The sequence below is a fragment of the Cyprinodon tularosa genome, unplaced genomic scaffold, assembly GCF_016077235.1.
Source record: "Cyprinodon tularosa strain WSP-4 unplaced genomic scaffold, ASM1607723v1 ctg47, whole genome shotgun sequence".
In the NCBI taxonomy this organism is placed as follows: Eukaryota; Metazoa; Chordata; class Actinopteri; order Cyprinodontiformes; family Cyprinodontidae; genus Cyprinodon; species Cyprinodon tularosa.
The window spans coordinates 157,447-179,892 of NW_024039196.1; the positions used below are offsets into that span (position 1 = coordinate 157,447).

The 22,446-nt window shown below is 39.0% G+C and overlaps 1 protein-coding gene across 1 annotated transcript; it reads right to left on the minus strand.

The window, feature by feature from the left end:
• Positions 1-172: 172 nt before the first annotated feature.
• pter (phosphotriesterase related) lies at positions 173-13,609 on the minus strand. Its single transcript, XM_038301613.1, has 5 exons — positions 13,517-13,609; positions 6,769-7,234; positions 5,957-6,222; positions 908-1,048; positions 173-695 (listed from the first exon to the last, which is right to left on the minus strand). Exons 2-5 carry the CDS (start codon positions 7,198-7,200, stop codon positions 485-487), a joined length of 1,050 nt encoding a protein of 349 aa, XP_038157541.1. The 5' UTR covers positions 7,201-7,234; positions 13,517-13,609; the 3' UTR covers positions 173-484.
• Positions 13,610-22,446: the final 8,837 nt, after the last annotated feature.

Sequence of the window (22,446 nt, forward strand, 5' to 3'; positions counted from 1 at the left end):
AAAAGAGACTTTTTGTTGCCGATAGAGATTTATTTTGAATGTCTGACCTGCAGTTCAAGGTTTTTATTCAAGGACTCCAAAATAAATCAAATGAGCTGCAGTTATTTCACAAAGAATGAACGGATCATCTCCATTTATGCAACACTGCTTTTGTTCTTAGACGATTTTTATTACTATAACAGACTGATATGAAAGGAGCTGTTAATGCTGCTGACTGAATGGCATCAATCAAGGGAAAATTTTTCCATTCACTGGTAGATTTCTAGTTTTAATTTTTAAAGAATACGCTGATCTTTTTCAACTGCAGAAATTGCAGCCTATGATTATTAAGTAAAAAAATCCAAACATGAGATTTATTAACATATAACCATTAAGGGTTCAAAACAATGAGTACGATTATCCTAAAGATCTCATATTTCATTCTGTGCTGCTAAAAATAAAATCACAGCTCTGTCAAACCAGCTTTGTTTACTTTTTTTGTGTCTTATTTGAAGGTCAGCCAGCGTTTGGGGTTGTCGATGAGGATTTTGTCCACCTGGTGCTGTGCGATGCCCCTTGTCAGCATCTTCGGTACAATGTTCTTGAGGATGTGGGAGTAGCCGTGGCCGCCAAACTTGGTCAGACGGTTCTTGGTGTGGATGTCGTGGGCCACCAATATTTTGTCTTCATAGCCTTCCTTCACCAGAAAAGCCAAGCTGGAGAAACACCAACAAGCTTTGTGAAAAAATAACCACAGCAATGGTTCCCTCCAAATATAAACAGAAACCAACTCATAAGGAGAAATCAAGAAGATCAGTTAAGGTTAATCTAAAAGCATCAAGTGAGACAGTTAATGTATAAAAAACCTTTTAATTGAAGGATTTAAACAAAGAATGACTATTTAGTAACTGAGGGCAGCTTTACTCACGTTTTCACTCTCTGGCTGTCGCTGGGCATGTCCACCTTCAGGTTAAATGGGTAGTTCAGCATCTCTGTTCCAAAAAGGTCATACTCCAGGTAACTCCCCATGTTTGCAAACTCAAGCAGCTCGCCTTCATCAAATATTGTCCTGGAATAAGAAAATGAAATTCAGACTCATCTAGAGGCTTGTGTTTCATGAGCAGCTGTATACTAAACAATTTTAAAGTTATAGTGGAGGATTTTCGTGACTTTTTGAAAACACCTGCCCTCTCCACTTAAAAAAAAAAATGCACATGCAAATCCCTGTATCCCAGTGGTGTCAAACTGGTTCCAGAAAGGGCCGTGTGGCTGCAGATTTTCTTTCCAACCAAGCAACACCACACCAGACTCCAGTCATCTCATCAAGTGAGTGCGATCTGAACATGATGACTTGATGAGATGACTGGAGTCTGGTGCTACTGCCTGGTTGGAAAGAAAACCTGCAGCCACACGGCCCTTTCTGGAACCAGTTTGACACCCCTGCTGTACCCACTTCTGAGAGGGAACGCCTATTAAACGCATGCAAGAGCGTGCACAAGCCCACTTCTTCTTGAGCAAGCTCTGTTTATAAGTTGCTTTTTGCATCGCTCATACAAGCCTACTTTCCAAAAAAAGATTTGCAGTTTTTTCCACTATGTCAGACTCACCACTGGTAAGTGAAAATAGGGACGAGCACGTAGGATGGCCTTACATAAACATATTACCAGAATGATCGACAATTAGGAGGAGCAATTATTTTAATGATTCACCCAAAAAAAGAACATCTTCAACTATACTTTTACGAGAAATTATTTGGAAGATAAAAAATACGGAGTGATTTCAGCTTTTGGTGACATGTAATCTGGTGAACTTTATGTCATAGAAGCTTTACCAGTGATTTCTTTAATACATGTCATTATCTGTAAGTGAAACATTAAGCCGTTTATTGGATTTCATACTTTTTCCAACTGAAAGTTGTACAATTTACTGGTCAAAAAATAATATATTGTCCCCACATGAGCATTTGTGATGTTAGTTATAGCCGTTTAAAAAGTTATTAAAAACTTTTTTTCCTGTGAGGAATGATTGTATGGATGACAACTTCAGATCTGATTAAAAACAGGAATTAGATATACAATTAGGAATTTATTGTAAATTTACTCTTAATCTTAAATGTATACATCCAAGCTACAATTTGGAGATCTGGGGTCTGATTTCTCGAGTTTGCATACGGCGTGAAGCTTGCGTGTTCCACTTTCTATGTTAAGGTTGTGATCTACCAAAAACAAACTTTCGCTCGACTTGTGCGGCCCCTAATGCCTACGCTGACCTATGCATACGCACCTTTTGAGAGGACACGGGTAAAATGGCGACACAGATTGGGAAGTGAAGAACTGAAGCCACATTAAGTCCTCTAAGACTTTCAATTTCACTTAACATAAAACGTGAATCATAGATGGATCATCATCATAAAGTTGCATCCATTATCGCGGTGTAATATGTGCTTTCACTGGTAAAACAGGACTATAAATGAGGTCCTGTGAAATACATAAAAACAGGGCGGTGTTCTGATCCTTAATCAAAGTGAACTTACTATTTAAACATTCCTCACCATCACATCGCTCTCCCTGATAATCAACTGGGATTTAACATAGATATACAGTAAATAGTTGTGAGGCCCTCACTTTGATTGCTGCAAGAATCTTAATAATCTTGTAACAACTTGGTGCAAAGGATGCTGCTCTGGTATAATGTTTAAATGGGAGAGTTAAGAGAAAAGGAGTTTTCAAGAACTACCAATGTTCCCTGGCCTAGATTCCCTGGGATCGAGATGAACAGGGCTCAGAGCTACCCACCGGACCCCCGCCACCCCTCTTCATCACAATGCAGAAAGAAAGCCAGACATAGCAGTGTGCATGGTTGTTAAGAAATACAATTAAATATGAGTAGCCTGCATTCCTGGGTATATATCCCGTTTAATTGATTATTTAAAATCATAGCAACGCCTTATATATCAATAATATGGTTCTATGGCACTGTTAGTTAAAGATGCATAGGAGTCTATGTCCCGAAACATCTTTTTAATTTCTGTTACGCTACCAATATTGCAGCTTAGAGTTACCGATACTGACCCGATACGAAGTACGCTTTAATAATACATACTTTTAATACTTATTTTATAGTGTGGAATGAAAGAAAAGGTTTGATCAAGTGATATTTCACAAACAGAGAACAATACTTAACAGGTATGAGAACAACTGACCCATTTCTTATTCACCAGAGAGTTACATAAACTTCAAAGAAAAGCTGATAGAAGCAAAATGTTTCTGTGAGTTTTCTAATATCGGAGATTTTAGAGGTATCATGTAATATATCAGTTTTAGATCAGTACACCATTAAAGCTGATGTAGGTATGTTTTATCCACATAGATAGCTTGGTGGGAAACTTATCCAGACATTCAGCTTTCTTAATTCTTTATTTCATTAATTAATTAAAGCTCCTATGCACTCTAGGGTTCCTGGCACTTGGCTCTTATCAGTGCAGATTCCAACAAAGGCAACTTCCAGGAAGAAAATAATTATTTGAATGTATCCATAAAGCTGAGATATTACAGCCAAATACCAATACCTACCTACAATGATAGCATTGTAATCAATATCCATACAGACGACTCTGTTGCCATTTCTAACATCCCTCCTGTCGATACCAAACAAATTTTTCCAACTTTCCACCTCACTCATCAACCAATCTATCTCTGCCTTGGTTAAACTGCCCCTTATTCACTCTTTTCTGTGGTTACCATTGGTTACCATTAAATATCATTAATCAGCTGGCTCATTTGAGGACTGTCAACGGGCTTAAGACGAGGTTGAGCTTTAAGCGGACTGCACAGGTAAGATTTGTGATGAAATGAGCGTGGTTTGACGAATCTGAAATACACTCAACGGCCACTTTATTAGGTACCCCATGCTAGTAACGGGTTGGACCCCCCTTTGCCTTCAGAACTGCCTCAATTCTTCGTGGCATAGATTCAACAAGGTGCTGGAAGCATTCCTCAGGGAGTTTGGTCCATATTGACATGATGGCATCACACAGTTGCCGCAGATTTGTCGGCTGCACATCCATGATGCCAATCTCCCGTTCCACCACATCCCAAAGATGCTCTATTGGATTGAGATCTGGTGACTGTGGAGGCCATTTGAGTACAGTGAACTAATTGTCATGTTCAAGAAACCAGTCTGAGATGATTCCAGCTTTATGACATGGCGCATTATCCTGCTGAAAGTAGCCATTAGAAGTTGGGTACATTGTGGTCATAAAGGGATGGACATGGTCAGCAACAATACTCAGGTAGGCTGTGGTGTTGCAACGATGCTCAATTGGTACCAAGGGGCCCAAAGAGTGCCAAGAAAATATTCCCCACACCATGACACCACCACCACCAGCCTGAACCGTTGATACAAGGCAGGATGGATCCATGCTTTCATGTTGTAGACGCCAAATTCTGACCCTACCATCCGAATGTCGCAGTAAAAATGGAGACTCATCAGACCAGGCAACGTTTTTCCAATCTTCTATTGTCCAATTTCGATGAGCTTGTGCAAATTGTAGCCTCAGTTTCCTGTTCTTAGCTGAAAGGAGTGGCACCCGGTGTGGTCTTCTGCTGCTGTAGCCCATCTGCCTCAAAGTTCAACGTACTGTGCATTCAGAGATGCTCTTCTGCCCACCTTGGTTGTAACGGGTGGTTATTTGAGTCACTGTTGCCCTTCTATCAGCTCGAACCAGTCTGGCCATTCTCCTCTGACCTCTGGCAAAAACAAGGCATTTCTGCCCACAGAACTGCCGCTCACTGGATGTTTTTTCTTTTTCGGACCATTCTCTGTAAACCCTAGAGATGGTTGTGCGTGAAAATCCCAGTAGATCAGCAGTTTCTGAAATACTCAGACCAGGCCTTCTGGCTGTTCAAAGTCACTCAAATCAACTTTCTTCCCCATACTGATGCTCGGTTTGAACTACAGGAGATCGTCTTGACCATGTCTACATGCCTAAATGCACTGAGTTGCCGCCATGTGATTGTCTGCTTAGAAATTAAGTGTTAACGAGCAGTTGGACAGGTGTACCTAATAAAGTGGCCGGTGAGTGTATATTTTGCGTATGCAAATTTTCCGCTTTTTTGTGTATGTTTTGTCAACATACACTTTTGGTAGACCCCATGCAATCTGATAAAGGAGACCCCCAGCCCTTGGTGTAACCATTAGCAGTTTCCCGGCATGACCATGATTAAACTGGTTAGCTCTGGCTTTCAGGTATTATACGTCCGGGATTTGAAAAGCGCTCAAATCTGGGGTGTTTCTAAAAAAGGTTATGAAACCAGTTTTGTTAGAAGTACTTAGAATCACTGTCCAGCAGGAACAACCAAATATTTGAACGTTTAATTTGATATTAAGAAATAGTCAAGAACTTAAAAGTACTCCTCTTTTGTCATTATTCCATCAAGGCAATAATATAACGTCCCCCCACCATACTACCACCACCATGCTTTAGGGTGAACAAGTCTCACAACTTTATTCTAAAAGCTGTCTAACACAATGACAAAGTATTTTTTGTTATTGTGTTAGCAAGGCTAAATCTTGACTTCCTCTGACTTTAAGACCTTTCTCCTGAAAGTTTTTGGTTTTCTTGGTCTGCATCCTCTCAGTCCCCAGTAATCCAAGAAGTGCATCAGTGGACAGTTTTTGATGGTCAGCAAAGCCCAACCCTAAATATTTTTTAAAATAAGAATGTAGTCTTTGCCAGGAAACCAAATAATCCTATATATTTCTACTCATATAAAAAAATGTGGTCAAATATAAATCCAAGTAGTGAAAGAAGCCTGCTGAAGGCCAGAGAAATCACAATGTCAAACCTTATTTAGATTACATTTAAAAAAAAATCTGATTTTTTTTTTTATTAAGAAAATAACTTCTGGATATCATGACTTTAATCATGTTAAGGAGGCTGGTAGGTTAAAGAACCTCCATCCTATGAGCTTTTCACCTGTCCAGGTGAGACATGACCGTCTTATTTATGTCACCGCCAGATTCCTGGAGAATCCGAACAACTTCAGCAGGAGCGGCAGGATCCCTGCCGGGATGGATGATAACAGGGCAGCCCAGCTGAGCCTGAGCGTTGGCCGTGGCCCTCAGCACCTTCTTCTCGCTCTCTGTGATCGGCCAGCAGGTGCCAATCTCACCGATCACACCGCATCGGATGTCTGTGCCATCAGCGCCGTGGAGCACCTCGCTGACGATGCTGTCTGTGAGCTGACAGAAAGATAGGAAAACATCACTTTTTAGACAAGCGACTGACAGGTTAGTGACATCTTCTGATTTCTCTCTATCTAAGCTGCAGTTTTGAATATTTATACGAGTGCATGCACACTGTCAATGTGTCAATACACACAGAATAAACAGCTGCAGATCCATGTTAATCAATCCAAAGTTTGGAGAAAACACTTTGCATATTCACAAAAAGTGCTGAGAGTAAAGTTCAATGGGAAAAATAAAATAAAATAAATCAGCAAAACAATTACAACCCCTTTCACAATATGACAAAACATAACTAGAGACCTAAAGAGATTTATTAATTCAAAGTTAAGCCTGAATTTTTATTCAACAGTTCAAGTTTGGCACGACAGAAATTCAGCTTTTGGACATTTTTCAAGTAGTTTGTGGTTTTAATGTGATAAAAACCGAATGGGTTTAAAGGGTGTGTATCTTATACAAACAGTAATGTGCAGACGACACAATGAAATATTGGAATGCAACATTGTTCAACTTTCAGAGCAGAATGCATGAGCTTGAACAAACCTTCTCCACACTAATTTTCCTGGTGGCCTCAGTGTGGGTGCTGTCTATGTAGTACCCTGCCCCTGCAATGATGTGGACCCCTGTCTCCTTGGCCAGCTGTCTGAGGGCAGGCAGGTCCCGGTCGATGCCTGTTGTGGTGTTCTCCACTATCGTGCCCCCGCCTGCCTTTCTGTAAGCCAGCAACTCGTCCCGTAGGGCGCTCAGCTCCTGCGACAGGAACAGGTTTTCTCTGCAGCTGTAGGGGTTCTGCCTGAGCCAGTGCATGTGCTGCATCTGGAACGGGTTCTCTGCCACCGCCTCGTCACCAGGTGGAGGTGGGGTGTAGCTGCACTCAAAGCCCATGACCAGGTGCTCATGAGTCATGGTGCGTCCCAGTTGGTCTGGATCGACGAGGCCCAGGACGGTCTGGACCTTCCCACTTAATGCTGACATGATGCACCGATGAGTGCTTAGGACTCTCCCAGATCTGTAACAAAATAACAGTTGATTTAGATACAGTACTCATACCCCTTAGAGAAACTCTACTCCTCGCCTTTGCTGAAGATGAAAAAAAAAAAAAATCCGAAAGTATGATGCTGCCACCACCATGTTTTAACATGGATATGTTGTGCTGCATACCATACCATACCAACTTTATTTATGAAGCACTTTATACACCGAACAGGACCAAAGTGCTGTACACAATCATAAAATACAATAAAATTATAAAATAGAGAAAAAACGAGTGTAAAATACATATTAGTATACAAAAAGAATAAAACAAAGTAAAACCTCTCAAATTGTGCCAAAAGCCAAGGAAAAAAGATGAGTCTTAAGAAGGGACTTAAAAACAGCAAGAGAAGAGGCCTGTCTATGCTCAGAGGCAGATCATTCCACAGCTTAGGAGCTGCCACAGAAAAAGCACGGTCTCCTCTGAGCTTGCATTTTGTCTTTGGGACCCTCAGAAGCAACTGATCAGCTGACCTGAGGGAACGGGAGGGTGTATAAGAATGTAACAGCTCAGACAGATAAGAAGGAGCAAGGCCATTAAGAGTTTTAAAAACAAATAAAATAATTTTAAAATTAATCCTAAAATGTACTGGCAGCCAGTGTAAGGAAGCTAAAACGGGGGAAATGTGGTCGAATTTTCGTGTACCTGTTAAAAGACGTGCAGCAGCATTTTGAACCCTCTGAAGATGAGAAATATACAAGTCACTGACCCCTGTATAAAGTGAGTTACAGTAATCCAGCCGTGTGGTCACAAATGCATGGATCACTGTTTCGAAATGCTGTCTGGAAAGAATGGGTTTTACTTTTGCTAGCTGCCTTAAGTGGAAAAAGCTGGACTTTATAACGGCTCTGATGTGCGCTTCCATTTTAAGACCAGCATCCATCTTAACCCCTAAATTTGTAATAACCGGCTTAACGTACTGAGCCAAGGAGCCAAGACTGGTCACGGAATCAGCAGTGGATCTGCCAAAGATCATTACGTCCGTCTTGTCCTCATTGAGTTTTAAAAAATTTAGGGCCACCCAGGCCTTCACATCTTCAAGACATAAAAACAGAGACCGAAGAGAGGTGGAGTTTACATTCTTTAGCGGTAAGTATATCTGTGTGTCATCTGCATAGCAGTGAAAGGCAATCCCATGTTTTCTGAAAATAGAGCTGAGCGGAAGAAGGTAAAGTGAGAAAAGGAGCGGGCCTAGAACTGAGCCCTGTGGGACACCACACGACAGTGGAGCAGAGGGGGACCTATGGCCATCAAGACAGACACAAAAAGTACGTTCAGCCAAATATGATCTAAACCAATCTAGAGCTATGTGACCGATGCCCACCCACTGTTCCAGACGGGAAAGCAAAATGACATGATCAACTGTGTCAAAAGCAGATGATAAATCCAACAGCACCAAAACAACAACGTCACCTGAATCAGTTGCTAAAAGTATATCATTAAAAACTTTTAAAAGGGCTGACTCTGTGCTATGAAATGGTTTAAAACCGGACTGAAAAACCTCTAATATATTATGTTCATTAAGATAGGCCATTAACTGATTACAGACTACCTTCTCAAGAATTTTTGAAATAAAAGGCAATTTAGAGATAGGTCGATAATTTGCCAGAACAGTAGGATCCAAAGCTGGTTTCTTAAGTAGAGGCTGCAGAACTGCATGCTTCAGAGCTTTAGGAACAACGCCTGAGGACAAGCTACTATTTACAAGAGCAAGGACAGAAGGACCTATAGCAGAGAAAGCTTCTTTAAATAAATGGGGCGAAATAACATCATCTGGAGAACCAGTTGGCCTTAAGTGATTAACCACCTCCTGCAATAATTGCAAGTTCACACATTCAAAGCTGTTGAAAACACCAGAACAAGGCACCACAACTGAATGGATCATAAGAAGAGGGGATAATCTGGGCCCTAATAGAAGCAACTTTCTCATCAAAAAAGTGTAAGAAGTTTTCACATGCAGCAGGTGAGGTCTCCATAAAGCCACTATGTGAATCATTTAGAACAGAGTTAATAATTTTAAATAGGATAGCAGGATTCTGACTATTTGATACAATCAAACCCGACAGGTATTTTCTTTGGCTGCCTTTTGCAATCCTTTGATAACGGCGCCAACATTCCTTTAATGTTTGGAGAGACAACTGTAATTTGTCCTTTCTCCATTTGCGTTCTGCTCTGCGGCAGTCTCTCCTGGCAGCCCGAGTGACCTCATTTAACCAGGGTTCATGCTTGGATTTTGGAAATCTAATTTTTAGAGGGGCCACCAAATCCAAGGCTGCTTTACTGATAGAATAAAACCAGTTGCTGAATTCTTCAGTGTTATTTCCCACATCCTCTGGAATAGTACAGTTCTGATTAAAAACAGAAGAAAACTGACCAGCAGTAGTAGGGTTAAAAACACGACAGAGCCGAGCTGCAGCTCGAGTTTTAGCTTTTCCACGGGACAGCGTTATCTCAAATAAAACAGGCATATGGTCAGAAAAGAATGAGTCACCAATTTCTAAGTTAAAGACTGGTAGACCATAAGATAAAACCAAATCAAGAGTGTGACCATGTTCATGAGTAGCACCAGTCACAGACTGCACAAAATTAAAAGAATCAATAACATTAAGAAATGACTGAGCCATAGGTGAAGTCGGACAGCAGACATGAATATTAAAATCACCAACAATGAGAACTCGGTCATATTTTGGCATGATATCGGCCAAGAAATCAGAAAAGTCATTTATAAAATTTTTGTTATACTTTGGTGGCCGATAGACTGCAGCACACAACACAGTGTGAGAGCTGCCAAGTTCAAATAGGCTCAGCTCAAAGCTACTAAACGAGGGTACGGGCAACTGCTTGCAAGTAAAACTACTTTTAAAAACAGTCACTATTCCTCCACCAGAGCCCGACATCCTTGGAGAATTAAAATAGCTGCAGTTCCCTGGGACAAGTTCATTAAAAATGCTGGAGTCACCCAAGCCACGTGTCCATGATTCTGTTATAAATAAAAAATCTAATCCTTGAGAGGAAAAGAAATCCCTAATTACGAAAGTTTTATTTGCCAGCGACCTGGCATTTACCAAACCGATCCTGACAGAAATCGGCGGATCCACGTCATCAGCTGCCGTCCGGGACTCCCGGCAGAGAGGGCGCAGGTTGCTAGGATTCACCCTGCGTCTACAGGGCCGAGAAGCGCAGGGACCACGGGACTGGAACGCTCCATCCCGGCCTCCACCGACAGGAACCAGACAGGAATCCACAGGATCCAACACACGCAATGGACAGGAAAGGCGAGGCACCAGACCACACATCGCGGAGGCAAAGAAACCGCGCCTCAGGGCAGCCTTCAATCGCACCAGCCGACCGCTGCGCCTTCCACGGCGGCGCGCCCGCTTCCAACAGAAAGGCAAAATCCAGAAACGACACAGGTGAGCTGGAATGCCCAACTGCCGGGTCGAAGTTTTTTCTGCATTATACGTCCTCAGTAACGTGTTTCCAGCTGAGGCACCAATGTCCAGCAATGTTTGGCGATCATACACAATCAGAGAGTTTACACTTGTAATAAAATTAAAACCTGACAGGAGACAGAAACAAAACAGGAGGAGAGTCAGACGGCAAGCCTCAAACACTGGCGCCATCTTACCAAAAATAAGCTCATAAAGTGGGCCAAACATAGCCTATAGGCCAGAAAATTACAATCACTATTTTCACCAAAGCACTTTCTTTTACATACTAACTGGATACCTAAAATAGCTTTTAGTCCCTTTTAGGGAAAAAAGCGAAAAATACGAAGTCTGTCTCTAAAGCCTCTTTCCCACTGAAAATACCAGGTTAACGCGTGTTTTTCAAACATGGGTCGACCCGGTAACACTCGGCTTTTGGCTCCCTTCCCAATGGCAAACAAAGCTGGGTCTAACCCCTAGCTGGGACACTGCGTGCCCTTTGTCCCCATGCAGCTGCCTGTCTGGTGACACCATCACACCATGTTATCGTTGATGATGTCACTAGTTTGACAAAAATAAGAAAAGTAAACACTTGAGAGCATCATGGAAGGAAGGTTGCTCTATTGTTTTGCTCCATTATCTATCTGAATCCCTCTCACCAGTGCTGCTCCATGTTTATTGAATGTAAACAGTTGTTTCGACTTGTTAGATCAGACGTGACTGGTGAAGTGTTTTAGCGTTCGTACTTTGCGACCAATGGTATCAGGTAATTTAGAGAACTCTCGCACTGGTGTTCACACAGCATGCAGATCAGAGCCGAGGTGATTTTAATGTGGGTCACTTGTCGAGTTGTTTGACCCGGGTTGATTCAGGTTAATGTGCTGTTCTCACTGCAACTAAAAGCCATTTGTTCCCAGGGTTTTAATGGGGTTTTTCACCCAGTGGGAAAGAGATATAATGGTTTTCCTGTGGACAGTTTCATGCATCTCTTCTGCTAAAAAGCTACCATGAAACTCTTGGTTGTTTCTCTGTTCTCCTGGTCTAGTAAGTTTGCATCGAAAGTTACGTTTTGGTAGGTTTGCAGTCAATGGTGGGCATTAATTGCATTGATCTTCACGTTTCTGGTTATGATAAGAATTTTTATTTATTGTCTAAACGATCAAATAGAATTAATGATAATTAAAAACTCAAGAACCTAGCTGAATTGTTTTTTCTTTTTCATCCATTTTTTTTTTCATTGCGAATTTGGAAAAAAATGAAGAATATGATTAAAGGTGGTTGCTACGAGATATTAATTGTGCCGGTGGGGCTATGATTGATGTAGTAAGCAGTCACAAATGTACAGTAACCTTAGACAAAATGCAAAGAACTAATGTTTCTTTTCCCTTTTTTAATCATCACTTTTATTGTTATCACAAAAATATTGCCCATTGTTGCGATGAGATTTTAAATGTTTATCGCCCAGCTCTATTTGCACCTGTGCGACAATTTTTAGATAACAAGTGCAGAAAACAACTGCAACACAGTTTTAGATAAACCTTTAGACAGGGGCGGAGCTAGATGCCAATCATTGGCCACCCCTACCATTTTTCCCCCTCCAATACAGACAGTGGCAGCAGTAATACTCTCAAGTGGAATATTCAAAAAAGTTTAAATTTTCATATATCAACAATTACTTGACAACAAAAACACTGTGGTTAATCATGCACACTAAAATACTAGCATTAAAAATTATAAGTACAGAATTCATGCTCTTTCCATAATTAGATTTTTAGTTATATGGGGTAAAGAGAAAATGATGTGTCTCTGCAAGTCATCTAGGAGTCTTTAGTGAAATCATAGATAACTATTTTAATAAAAACATATTAATCAATTTATGTAGATATTTGTACTTGTAAATATCAGTTTTATCCAGAATGATTGTTGATAAAAGTAGGTAAGTAATGACAATGGAAAAGATGTTCGGTCCAGAATTAAAACCTGAAAGGAATTTATCCACTATACCTTTTATCTAAAAAGCACGGATGTTTGAATATTTGTGTCTATTTGTTAGCAAAGGCTGTAGGAAAGTATAGTTTGTCTTTATTTAGAAAATATGGATGTTTTGCTCATTAATTTTCCTGTTGGAAGAGTGTAGACTGACCCTGAGGTTCTGGTGCCACCCCGCAGTGTCCATTGGTTATTGCCTGGCCACCCTAATAAATATTTTCTGGTTACGCCTCTGCCTTTAGATAAACATCTATAACCTAAGGCTCTGTTAAAACAGGTCTAAATGTAAGCTTTATGATGCTACTCACAAAACTACTTTTAATCACACTTAATGCTCTGATCAAATTAGATACAGGCAAAGGAGATTATTTAGGAATGTCCAGTAAAGGGTATAGGATATTACACATGCAACACTTTTCTATTTTCTAAGTGCAAGAAATCAAAACATGTAACACTATCTCAGGAGAGGTTTCATGATAATTTTGGTAAGATATTGTAGAAATCAGACTTCTGTGCAGCAGAGCAGTAGTTTAATAGTGTGTCTGTCGTGTTAAATCATTGACAAACCTTGCATGCACAAACAATAACCTTTAGACCGCTAAATGCATGAATCTGATCCTTATTAAAACTCCAATCGGAACTCTTAACACCAACTTGGAAACTGTTCGCTCCCCTCTTTCTGCAGGTGACGAATAAATTCAAATCAAATTGGCGTGGTTAAAACTTGAGAAAATTACACCGAAAGAACGGGATTCCGTAGTTTAGAGTTTCTGAATAGATGGGAAAAGGTTTCGACGGAGTAAAGCTTAAACGTTACACTTCCAAAAACCTGTAATCTAACCTTGTTTCTGTTCGCCGTGCTTTGCTTCCACCACCAGCCGAGCTCTGACAGCTGCTGCAGGATTAGCTCCAACACAAGTCGCGCTAACAAACCAATCATCGCGAGAGATTCCGAGATTATAGTTTAGGACGGCTTATTCGTTTTCCGTCAAATGCTCGAGTTACAGCTGGAAGATTTTATTTATTTATTTGTTTATTTCTTGCTTTATTTATTTATTTATTTGTGATTTAGATAAATTTAGTCTAAAAAGGCTGAACTAATCTGTGCAAATATTTAAAAGAACAATGGGTACTTTAGAAGCTGTATATTTCTATTTTTATGCTTTTGTATTATGATAACAAATATTTGTTTATGACAATGGTTGTTATTTAATATATTACTAATTAGAACATAAAATAAAATAAAATTGGCTGCGTGCCTGTACCTGGGCCTACTCCTTTTATCTTCATACTTAATCCATGATTTTCTTTTTTTTTTAGTTTTGAAAAATTAAAGGTCTAAATAAATAGGTCCATCTTTTGCTGTGGGTAATTTGTTTAGAGATTGCAGATCCTGTGACTCCATCTCACCTTGGCACCCATTTTCACTAGATCCATGAATCTTCTCTGATTTGATTTTCCTCTTGGCCTCCTCCCTGGCAGTTTAATATCAAACATTCTTAGTCCAAAACATTTAGTCATCTCTTATCTAGCTTGATCTGTAAAAACGACCTGCCCTCTAGATGTTCTCATTTTTTTCATCTTATACTTTAACAAAGAAATGTTTACCCAGTCACACTTCGCTCTGCCTCCTATCCTTTTGTCAGTGCTGCCTTTTCTAAACCATACATCACAGCAGGTCTCACTGCCATCCTTCTCTTACACCATCCCTTTCATGCTGCCAGCTATCAGTCAGACACAAATCATCCCTGACAATTGCATTCCTCCCCTTTCCCCTTCTTGCTCACTCTTATTCCTCTCTTGTACACTGGCCATCATTTTGGGCCGTTTAGTCAACTCATATGAACAAATATATTCTTGCTTTATCTGCACTTTATTCACTTTCTCTACAAATCATACTTCTAAATATAAAGGCTTTATTCAACTTGCTTCCAGCTGTCACTATAGATCATGATCTCCAAATGTAACAATAGACTTGTTCTGCCTGACCTCTTCTGGTGATCTCTCCATCATAATTCAAAGTGAGCTCATTCAATCCCCCCACTGTGAACCAGGCTGTCATTTTATTCTCACACCTCACCACTGTCTCACTATCCATGTATATGTCTTTCATAACCCTCATATACTTTTTTTTGCCACACCCTACTTTTTAGAAAACTTCACCATCTACTCTCTCTTTTTAACCTATGTCAATAAGGTCATTTTTCAGGTGTATATGTTGGTTTGTTAGTAGGGTTATTTGAAAAGTTACAAATGGATCTTAATTTACTTTTTACCAGAGGTGTGCCTCATGCCAAGGAGCTATTCATTAAAATTTAATAATGATCAAAATCGTGTTTTATACTGTAACTTACAATATGGGGAACAGCCTGCTGCTTGGCAGAGGTCTGCGCTTCCTCGAGTGCTTATCTAGTTCTGTATGTCCTGTCCAGTAGTGTAACATTTAGAATTGCTTGAGACCCAGTGGGAAACCCAGCAGATTTAGCTTAGCTGATTTAAGTTAGGGGCTAGAAAGTTCAAAAGGAATAGAGCCCACAGCTCCAATATCCGCCAATGCATCTGCAGACAGAAATACTGTACCAGCCACCTTCAGGGAGTGTAAGTAGGGCCCACATTTGGTGTCAGGCCCAAGATGATCAAGGAAAGGAGGAGCCAATCGCTAACGCCAGCGACCCCAGCCGGCCTTTCCACAAAAAAAAACAGAAAAAAAACGGAAAAAACTGCTTAACTCCACTACTTCCTGAACTTAAGAACTTAAGACACCATATTTTTCCTGTCTTTTTCTACTGAGGAAACTGATTAATCCAGGTGTATCTGACTTCAGTAACTATGGCTAGACACACCTGGATGTGTCCATTCAATAATTAAAGACAGGAAACAAAAGAGCCGCCTTAAGTTCAGGAAGTAGTGGAGTTGTGCATAGGGCCAATTAACTTCTCCAGGAATACAGAAAAATATTGTAAACCCTTCGGTAAGTCAGCCGTATCTGTGAAGTCCCTTAAGATGACATAAGTTGTGAATAGGCACTATATAAATAAACAGATTTTTTTCTTTAATTCTCTCTATTAAGACCTTCAATGTAGCCAAGGTCGGACACCTGGGTGAAGTTGCCCCCCCCCACCTTCAAAATCAGACCGAATCAGTGTCAAACATTTGTGCTACGTTTGTGCAGCAAAAATGTCCATTTGTGCCGCTATCATTTTAAAGATATAAAGAAATGTTCCTAGAGGTCAGCAAAGGTCAACCAGCCCCCCCCCCCACCTTCTTCAAATCAGACGAAATGGGTGTCAATCAACTCGACTCCGTTTGTGCTGGTTTGTGCAGCAAAGATTGTCGTTTGTGCCGCTATCATTTTTTTCAGGTTAAAATTGAATCATTCATATTCATTGCTTAGCAACTTATAATTTATGTGAAATTCACAGTTTCAGCTTGAACAGATTTTCACTGACCTTTGATGACCTCTACAAACTATTATTAATATCATTAAAATGATAGCAGTACAAACATTTTTTTAAATATGCATTTTAAAATATATATATATTTTATATATATATATATATATATTAAATATATATACATATATATTTTAAATATATATATTTTAAATATACTATTTATTTAAAATATTTCGTATTTAAAATATATGTTTTAAAATTTTATATTTTTGTAAAGAAAAAAATTCATTTGTGCTGCTTATTTACTGTCACAGGTAAGTGCTTCAGCCAGAGAGTAAGTGTTGCGGCCGGTATGTGATTTGAGGAGGGCCGGCCCTCGCACGGTGAAATTAGGACCGGCCCACCGGGCAAATGCCTGGCAACACAGATTACCAGCCGAATCAAACCTAGGTTCAAAAGCTCTGGCTTATATGTTTTCTCTGCTTCAAGAGATTTTATATATTGGTAACTGCTCATCAGGATCCCCTCTCTTCTGATGAATGTTTTAAATTCAAGTAAAATTATCTCCATACTGTTTGATATTCTAACATATTTAGTATCAGACGGTTTAGCTGATAGAGACATTTTCTAATCTGTTTATAGTATGTTTCATTGGGAGATGCATATACATCTTTTAATCAACATTTGGATGGGTTTTTTCACATACCCACATTGACACAGTGGACATGTGAAGATGATGCATGCTCCAGAAGACAGATTGTGACTTTCTGTTTGCTCTCCTCTGCGCAGATGGTCTCCACAGCAGCATTTGGTCAGTTGTTGCAAGGGACTGCACTGTGTACAGTCACCACCATATCTGCGATTGGTCAAACAAATTCACAGCTTGATATAAACTGCATGAATTTCATTTATAACTGAAATTTTTTATTCTACAGAAAATAAACACAGCAGGACCTGTGATCCGAGTGATTAATTTTTCTTTGCTGTTCTACAACATAGAGAGAGATTTTTTTTTTTTTACAGTAAGTACTGATAACTGTTCATTTCCTTTCTAAATTGCCACTCCCATATACTTGTTTTGCTAATGTCAGGCGTTACTACTACTAATACTACCTCAACAACTAATATTATTAACAATAACAGTAATAATGTATATCTATATCCTCAGAGAGTCCAAATAAAGGGAGATTAACTTATCAGTTCAATAATAAACCGATAAGGCATGATTGATTTTCAGTGGACACAGAAAGAAGACAAGTGATGCTTATGTTTGGTTCATCGTGTACATCTATGATACAGTGAGGAATTTGGCCACTATGCTACTTTGTTTGCATTGGAGCTTGTTGTATGCACCAAAAATAGCAAAAAATACATACAGTAAAACAAAAAATAACCACAGCTTTGAAATTGAATATCTGTGTAGTTATTGAGTTCCCTTTTTGTTTTTTGTTTTTTTGTTTCACTATATTTCACAGAAAAAATATTGGTGGTGCACTGCCTCCAGCCTCATGTAAACAAATATGTTTGCCTTATCATTAACCTCTTACACCCTAAGGGGGTATAAATAAATTTCTGCCTGACAAAAACACACAAAAGTAAATCACTTATAGCCTCACAGCTATTAGATTTAAGAAGAAACTTTTGGTACCTCTGTAAAGGTAAGATGTCATGAATGGTTTTCTGTTGTCAGCACCATTGTAGCTTTGACCCTGCCAGAAATATTAGGGACAAAATACAAAATATTTTGCATTTTTTGAACCTCGGCAACATTTGCTTTGAAATAAACATTGCAAAACACTACCAAAATATTATTTATAGCACAGAAAAGTAGTACAGACTTTTAAATCTAAATGTTGTGTAAAAAATATACCAAATTTGGACTCAATCAGATGAATCATATTTATTTTAGAATGGTATTAGTGAGAAATTTCTTAGGCGGAGGGGCTATTTTGGCACATTTATCCAGAAATGTCACCAAACTGTGCCAAATGTGTTTTTTACATCAATACTGGGGGTTTGTTGAAATTACTAGGTCACGTAGCAGCTGGACCCACCGGTGGGTCCGTAGGGTTCTAGGGGTTAATACCAAACAAATAATTTAGGTTTAGACTCACAGATCTCTCTGAGGCTATTCTAGAGTGCACTTGTTTTGGACCATTTTGGTCTTGGTCCCTTTGGACTATAGCTTTGGTTTCAGACTCTGAAATCAGCTCATCTAGATCTATAATTAATGATGTTGTCATAAACGTTATTTATTCCTTTCGAGCTAAATGTTTATTTTGTAGTTTTAGTCTGATGCCTTTATTTCCTTCATTATTTTTCACTTATTGACTTGAATTTAAACATCTAATCTAAAAATGTTTTTATTTCATTACTTTAATAGTTATTTTGTAGTACCTACCCCAACCTGCTCACAACCAGTGGAAAAGTTGGACCGTGAAGCCAAAGTGATCAAAGTAAAGAGAAAGTCAGAGGTAAATAATTTACTCTGAAGAAAAACAAATGGAGAAAAAAAGGTAAAACTGAGAGGCACCATAGATAGGCCTACAGATTACATGTTTGAAGTTACAATATTACAGCACATTGTTAGTCATAAACCTGGAGTGTCACTCAGTCCCCCTCTCCAGGGGTTTCTTATTACCGACAAGAGAAAATGTCGCCTCCAATTCATCTATATGACTGACATGTTTCAGACGGACACAGCCACAGGGAGCCTCTTAAATGGGGATCTGACTAAAGCCATCTCACTCATGTCGACAGGCCTCCAGACAAACAGCTCAAGCGGTAACAAGCGTTTCATCTCATATACAGTTAGATGTTCTAAGACTGATTTCGTTATACAGTTTTGATGTAAATCAGGGACTGAGAGGGTAGGAAAAAAATCTAGAAGGTTAAGTAACAAAATATGCTATCTTCAGCAAAATTGTCAGTTTCAAAAAACAGGATAAACTTGAAGAATTTAAAATAAAATGTCTTAATTGAAGAGCTTCAACTGGCAAATATCAATCCATTCATCTTCCCCCACCTATTCCGTCAGGGTCAGAGTGCGACCCAGATGATGAAATGGCAAAAATGTTGCCCTTAAATTATAAAATACTTTTAAATATCTGACCACTCTCTCTTAAACCTTAAAAAAACTTTAAAAATACCAACTTCAGCAAAATCAGAGAGTGGTTGAAGTGGGAAAAAGAACAGCAAACCAACTCATAATAGCAGCTGAGTCTGTCCAGAAAACATAACTCCTTTATTAAGAAAATCAGTTTTATTCAACTTGATCCAAACAACAGCTGAAATGCAGCAGAGCTTTATATTCCATCATTCCATCATCAGCAGGAAAAGGAAGATAAAAACAATATGTGATCTGCTACCCCCTACAGACAGAGAGGAGAATCCGCTTTTCAAATCAAGGGAGCTGAAAGAATTCATAAATCACACAGATCTGCTTTTGCCATCTACTTTCAGTAGTGTAGTGATCCTGGAGGAGTGGGTATACTTTAAAAATAGGGCCCTAAAAAATAAGCAATAGAGTACACTTAAATCAGGATACTTGCATGGATGGATGGATGGATGGATGGATGGATGGATGGATGGGTGAAGGAAGGTAGAAAGGGAATGTGGGTTTTCCTGAGCTTTTAAAGACCATTGGGCAACATCTGGCTGGATTGTATTTTCTTTAAACTTAGTTTCTTGATTTTTTTTTTTTTTTTTGTATAGCCCTATACGACCACGACAAAAACTACATTATAGTTTTTCTACACTGGAAAAAAAATTGAAATCTAGATAAGTAATTTTTTTTTGGAATGAGAAGGTAAAACAGACACTTTGGCAATGGAACATGACAAGAAGACAAGAAAACACAATTGCATTGTCTTATTTCATTTACCTACTCAAATTAAAGCTAAATGCACTTATTTCTAGATTGTTTTTCCAGTGCACCTTTACTCTGGAACAAAGTGAAAACCTGAGATGTGCTGAAACAGCTAGAAAACAGATGAAATGGTTTCCTTCTGCGTACCTGTATGGCTATTTCATGTATTTATGCCTTAGCTTTAAATTGTCTAACAATTTTTTTTTATTTAAATATCAAGATTTAATATGCTTATCTTGTTTTATACCTGTTCGGCACATTCGGTTTCCCGTTGTATGTGTGGCTTATCATATAAAACATTAACCTACTGTACCGTGGGTAGGATAAGGTTGAACTATGAACTAGGCTCTATGAGAACAATTTTACAGGGAAGCCACCAGTGATTCTAGAGTGAAATAGTTGGTGAGGAAGTTGCAGCTTGACTCTGTTTTAAAGGGTCAAGACTTAAATTCACAAAAAATAAACATATATATTCTTGTTTTTCTTCTTTTGATTTATGCTTTCTTTTTTAAACAACCTTCCATGCAGTCCCTGCAAAGCTGTCACAAAAATTGCTTTTCCACAGCACCACATGACAAGCCAATGGTCTTCCAGGTGCTCCTTCACATGACGGGCTGCGTATCGGCCATAGTTGTTTAAAACCTCCCTTCACTGCTTTAAGCACAATGGTAGATTGCAAACAACATGGCTAGGGGAACCTTTGCAGTGGCTGCAGTTTGTGCTCTCCTTTTGAGAGTGTGCAGTCTCACAAATGGGGAGGAAGACACCCCTCCAATAACAAGCGCCTACTGCAAGATCGGCTGGTAAGACTTCAGTTATTTTTTTTAGGGTTGTTTTGCATTGACAAAGAGTGAAAACACATTTTTGTTACATTTTTCTCATTATGTTCTAAGGCTCCTTGGAATACCATGTGATCAGGTTAATTTGGCCATTGTCACCCAAATGAAAGCGGAGGCCTCATACAAAGTAAGACAGAGAAAAAATGTCTAATTTAATTAATTATTTGTGGCTGAATCATGAAAACATGTATATTTTTTCTCTATTTGTATTCCAGCTGGTGTCAGTGACTCCGAAACTAATTCAGGCCAATCACACATCTGGGCTCAGTCAGCTTGAGATTGTTAGCTTCATAATGAGATCCACCACTATAACCCAGGGCTGCTATTTGGAAGTAAGGGAAACAAAACATGGCAAAAGTGGTTTGAAAATGTTTTCATACAAATACAACAGTTTTATATTTTCTGAATCTAAAATCAGTGTTTTATTTGAATTATTGTATCTGATAAATACAGATTGATTCAGACAGTATCACCATGACAAATCCACCCATTTAAACCATAAGGCATGGCATAAAGAGCATATATCAGAGTAATACCCAAAAGGCCCATCGTAACTCTGGAGCTTTAGCCTAGATGAGAAAACTTTATCAAATTTTGCCTTTATGGTTCATGTATGGACATGAAGCTGGGTTTTTTTTTTTTTTTTTGGTGGGGACAGCAGTGAAAAGAAGAGCCATTAAGATAGATGTTCGTTGTTCACTGAAAAACTCTTTTGTATCCTGCATATTTTATATTCTGTGTGACAAGTTTGAAATACTTTCTTCTGTTCTATCATACAAAATCCCAAGAATTGACAAAAACCTTTATGGCCGTAAAGTCCATAAAGGTGACTGAAAGTGAAAACATGTAAGTGGTGTAAAAATTTTTTTGGAAAGCACAGTATATTTTCTCAATGTAGATTTTTTTTTAACTTCAAACTAAAATATAATCAGCTCTCCCTTGATTGGTAACCAGGGAACATCCACCTCAGCAATTTGGTCCAGCCTGTTTGATGACAACTCCAACTACTGCAGCCTCCGCAATATCATCACTGGTAAGAATTCAAACACTTGTACACTAGTAAGTATTTCTAGGCCCAGTTTTCTAAGCATCTTTTTAATTTTAATCTCTTCTTTTTTTCTGTCTGAAAAGGAAGTGGACTGGACAAAGCTTCAGGCTTCCTGGAGTTGATCAATGACTGGCTCTGTCTTGGCTGCGAACAGTCGGCCTGTTGAACCTTCCCAAGTCCTAAAATGAGTGTAGAAATTTCAATTATATCATATAATTCAGCAAATCTGTTAAATAAAAGCCTCCTTTGTGTTTTTGTCATTTCACCACTGACCATTTTTACTGTGACAACCATGCTTCCAGAACTAAAGCGGGACAATCTGCTGCACAGTCATAGCTGGAGGTTGGATTTATGATTAGTATTTGAGCTTTAAACCTTTATAAGCTAAAGGGTTCATTAAAAAGTGTGTTCTGTACAATGATATTCTGACATGATGGAAAACCAGAAAGTCCACCAAAAAAATAAAGGTAAAAAAACATGAAGCACTATTAAAATGTAGGTTTTGTACACTAGCAAACATAATGTATTTGTAATTTGTGCACTTTTACAGTGCTCTTTACTTTTCCCTGTCCTGTCTTGATTCTTAGTACAACTCATATTATCAGCATTACATTTGGTTGT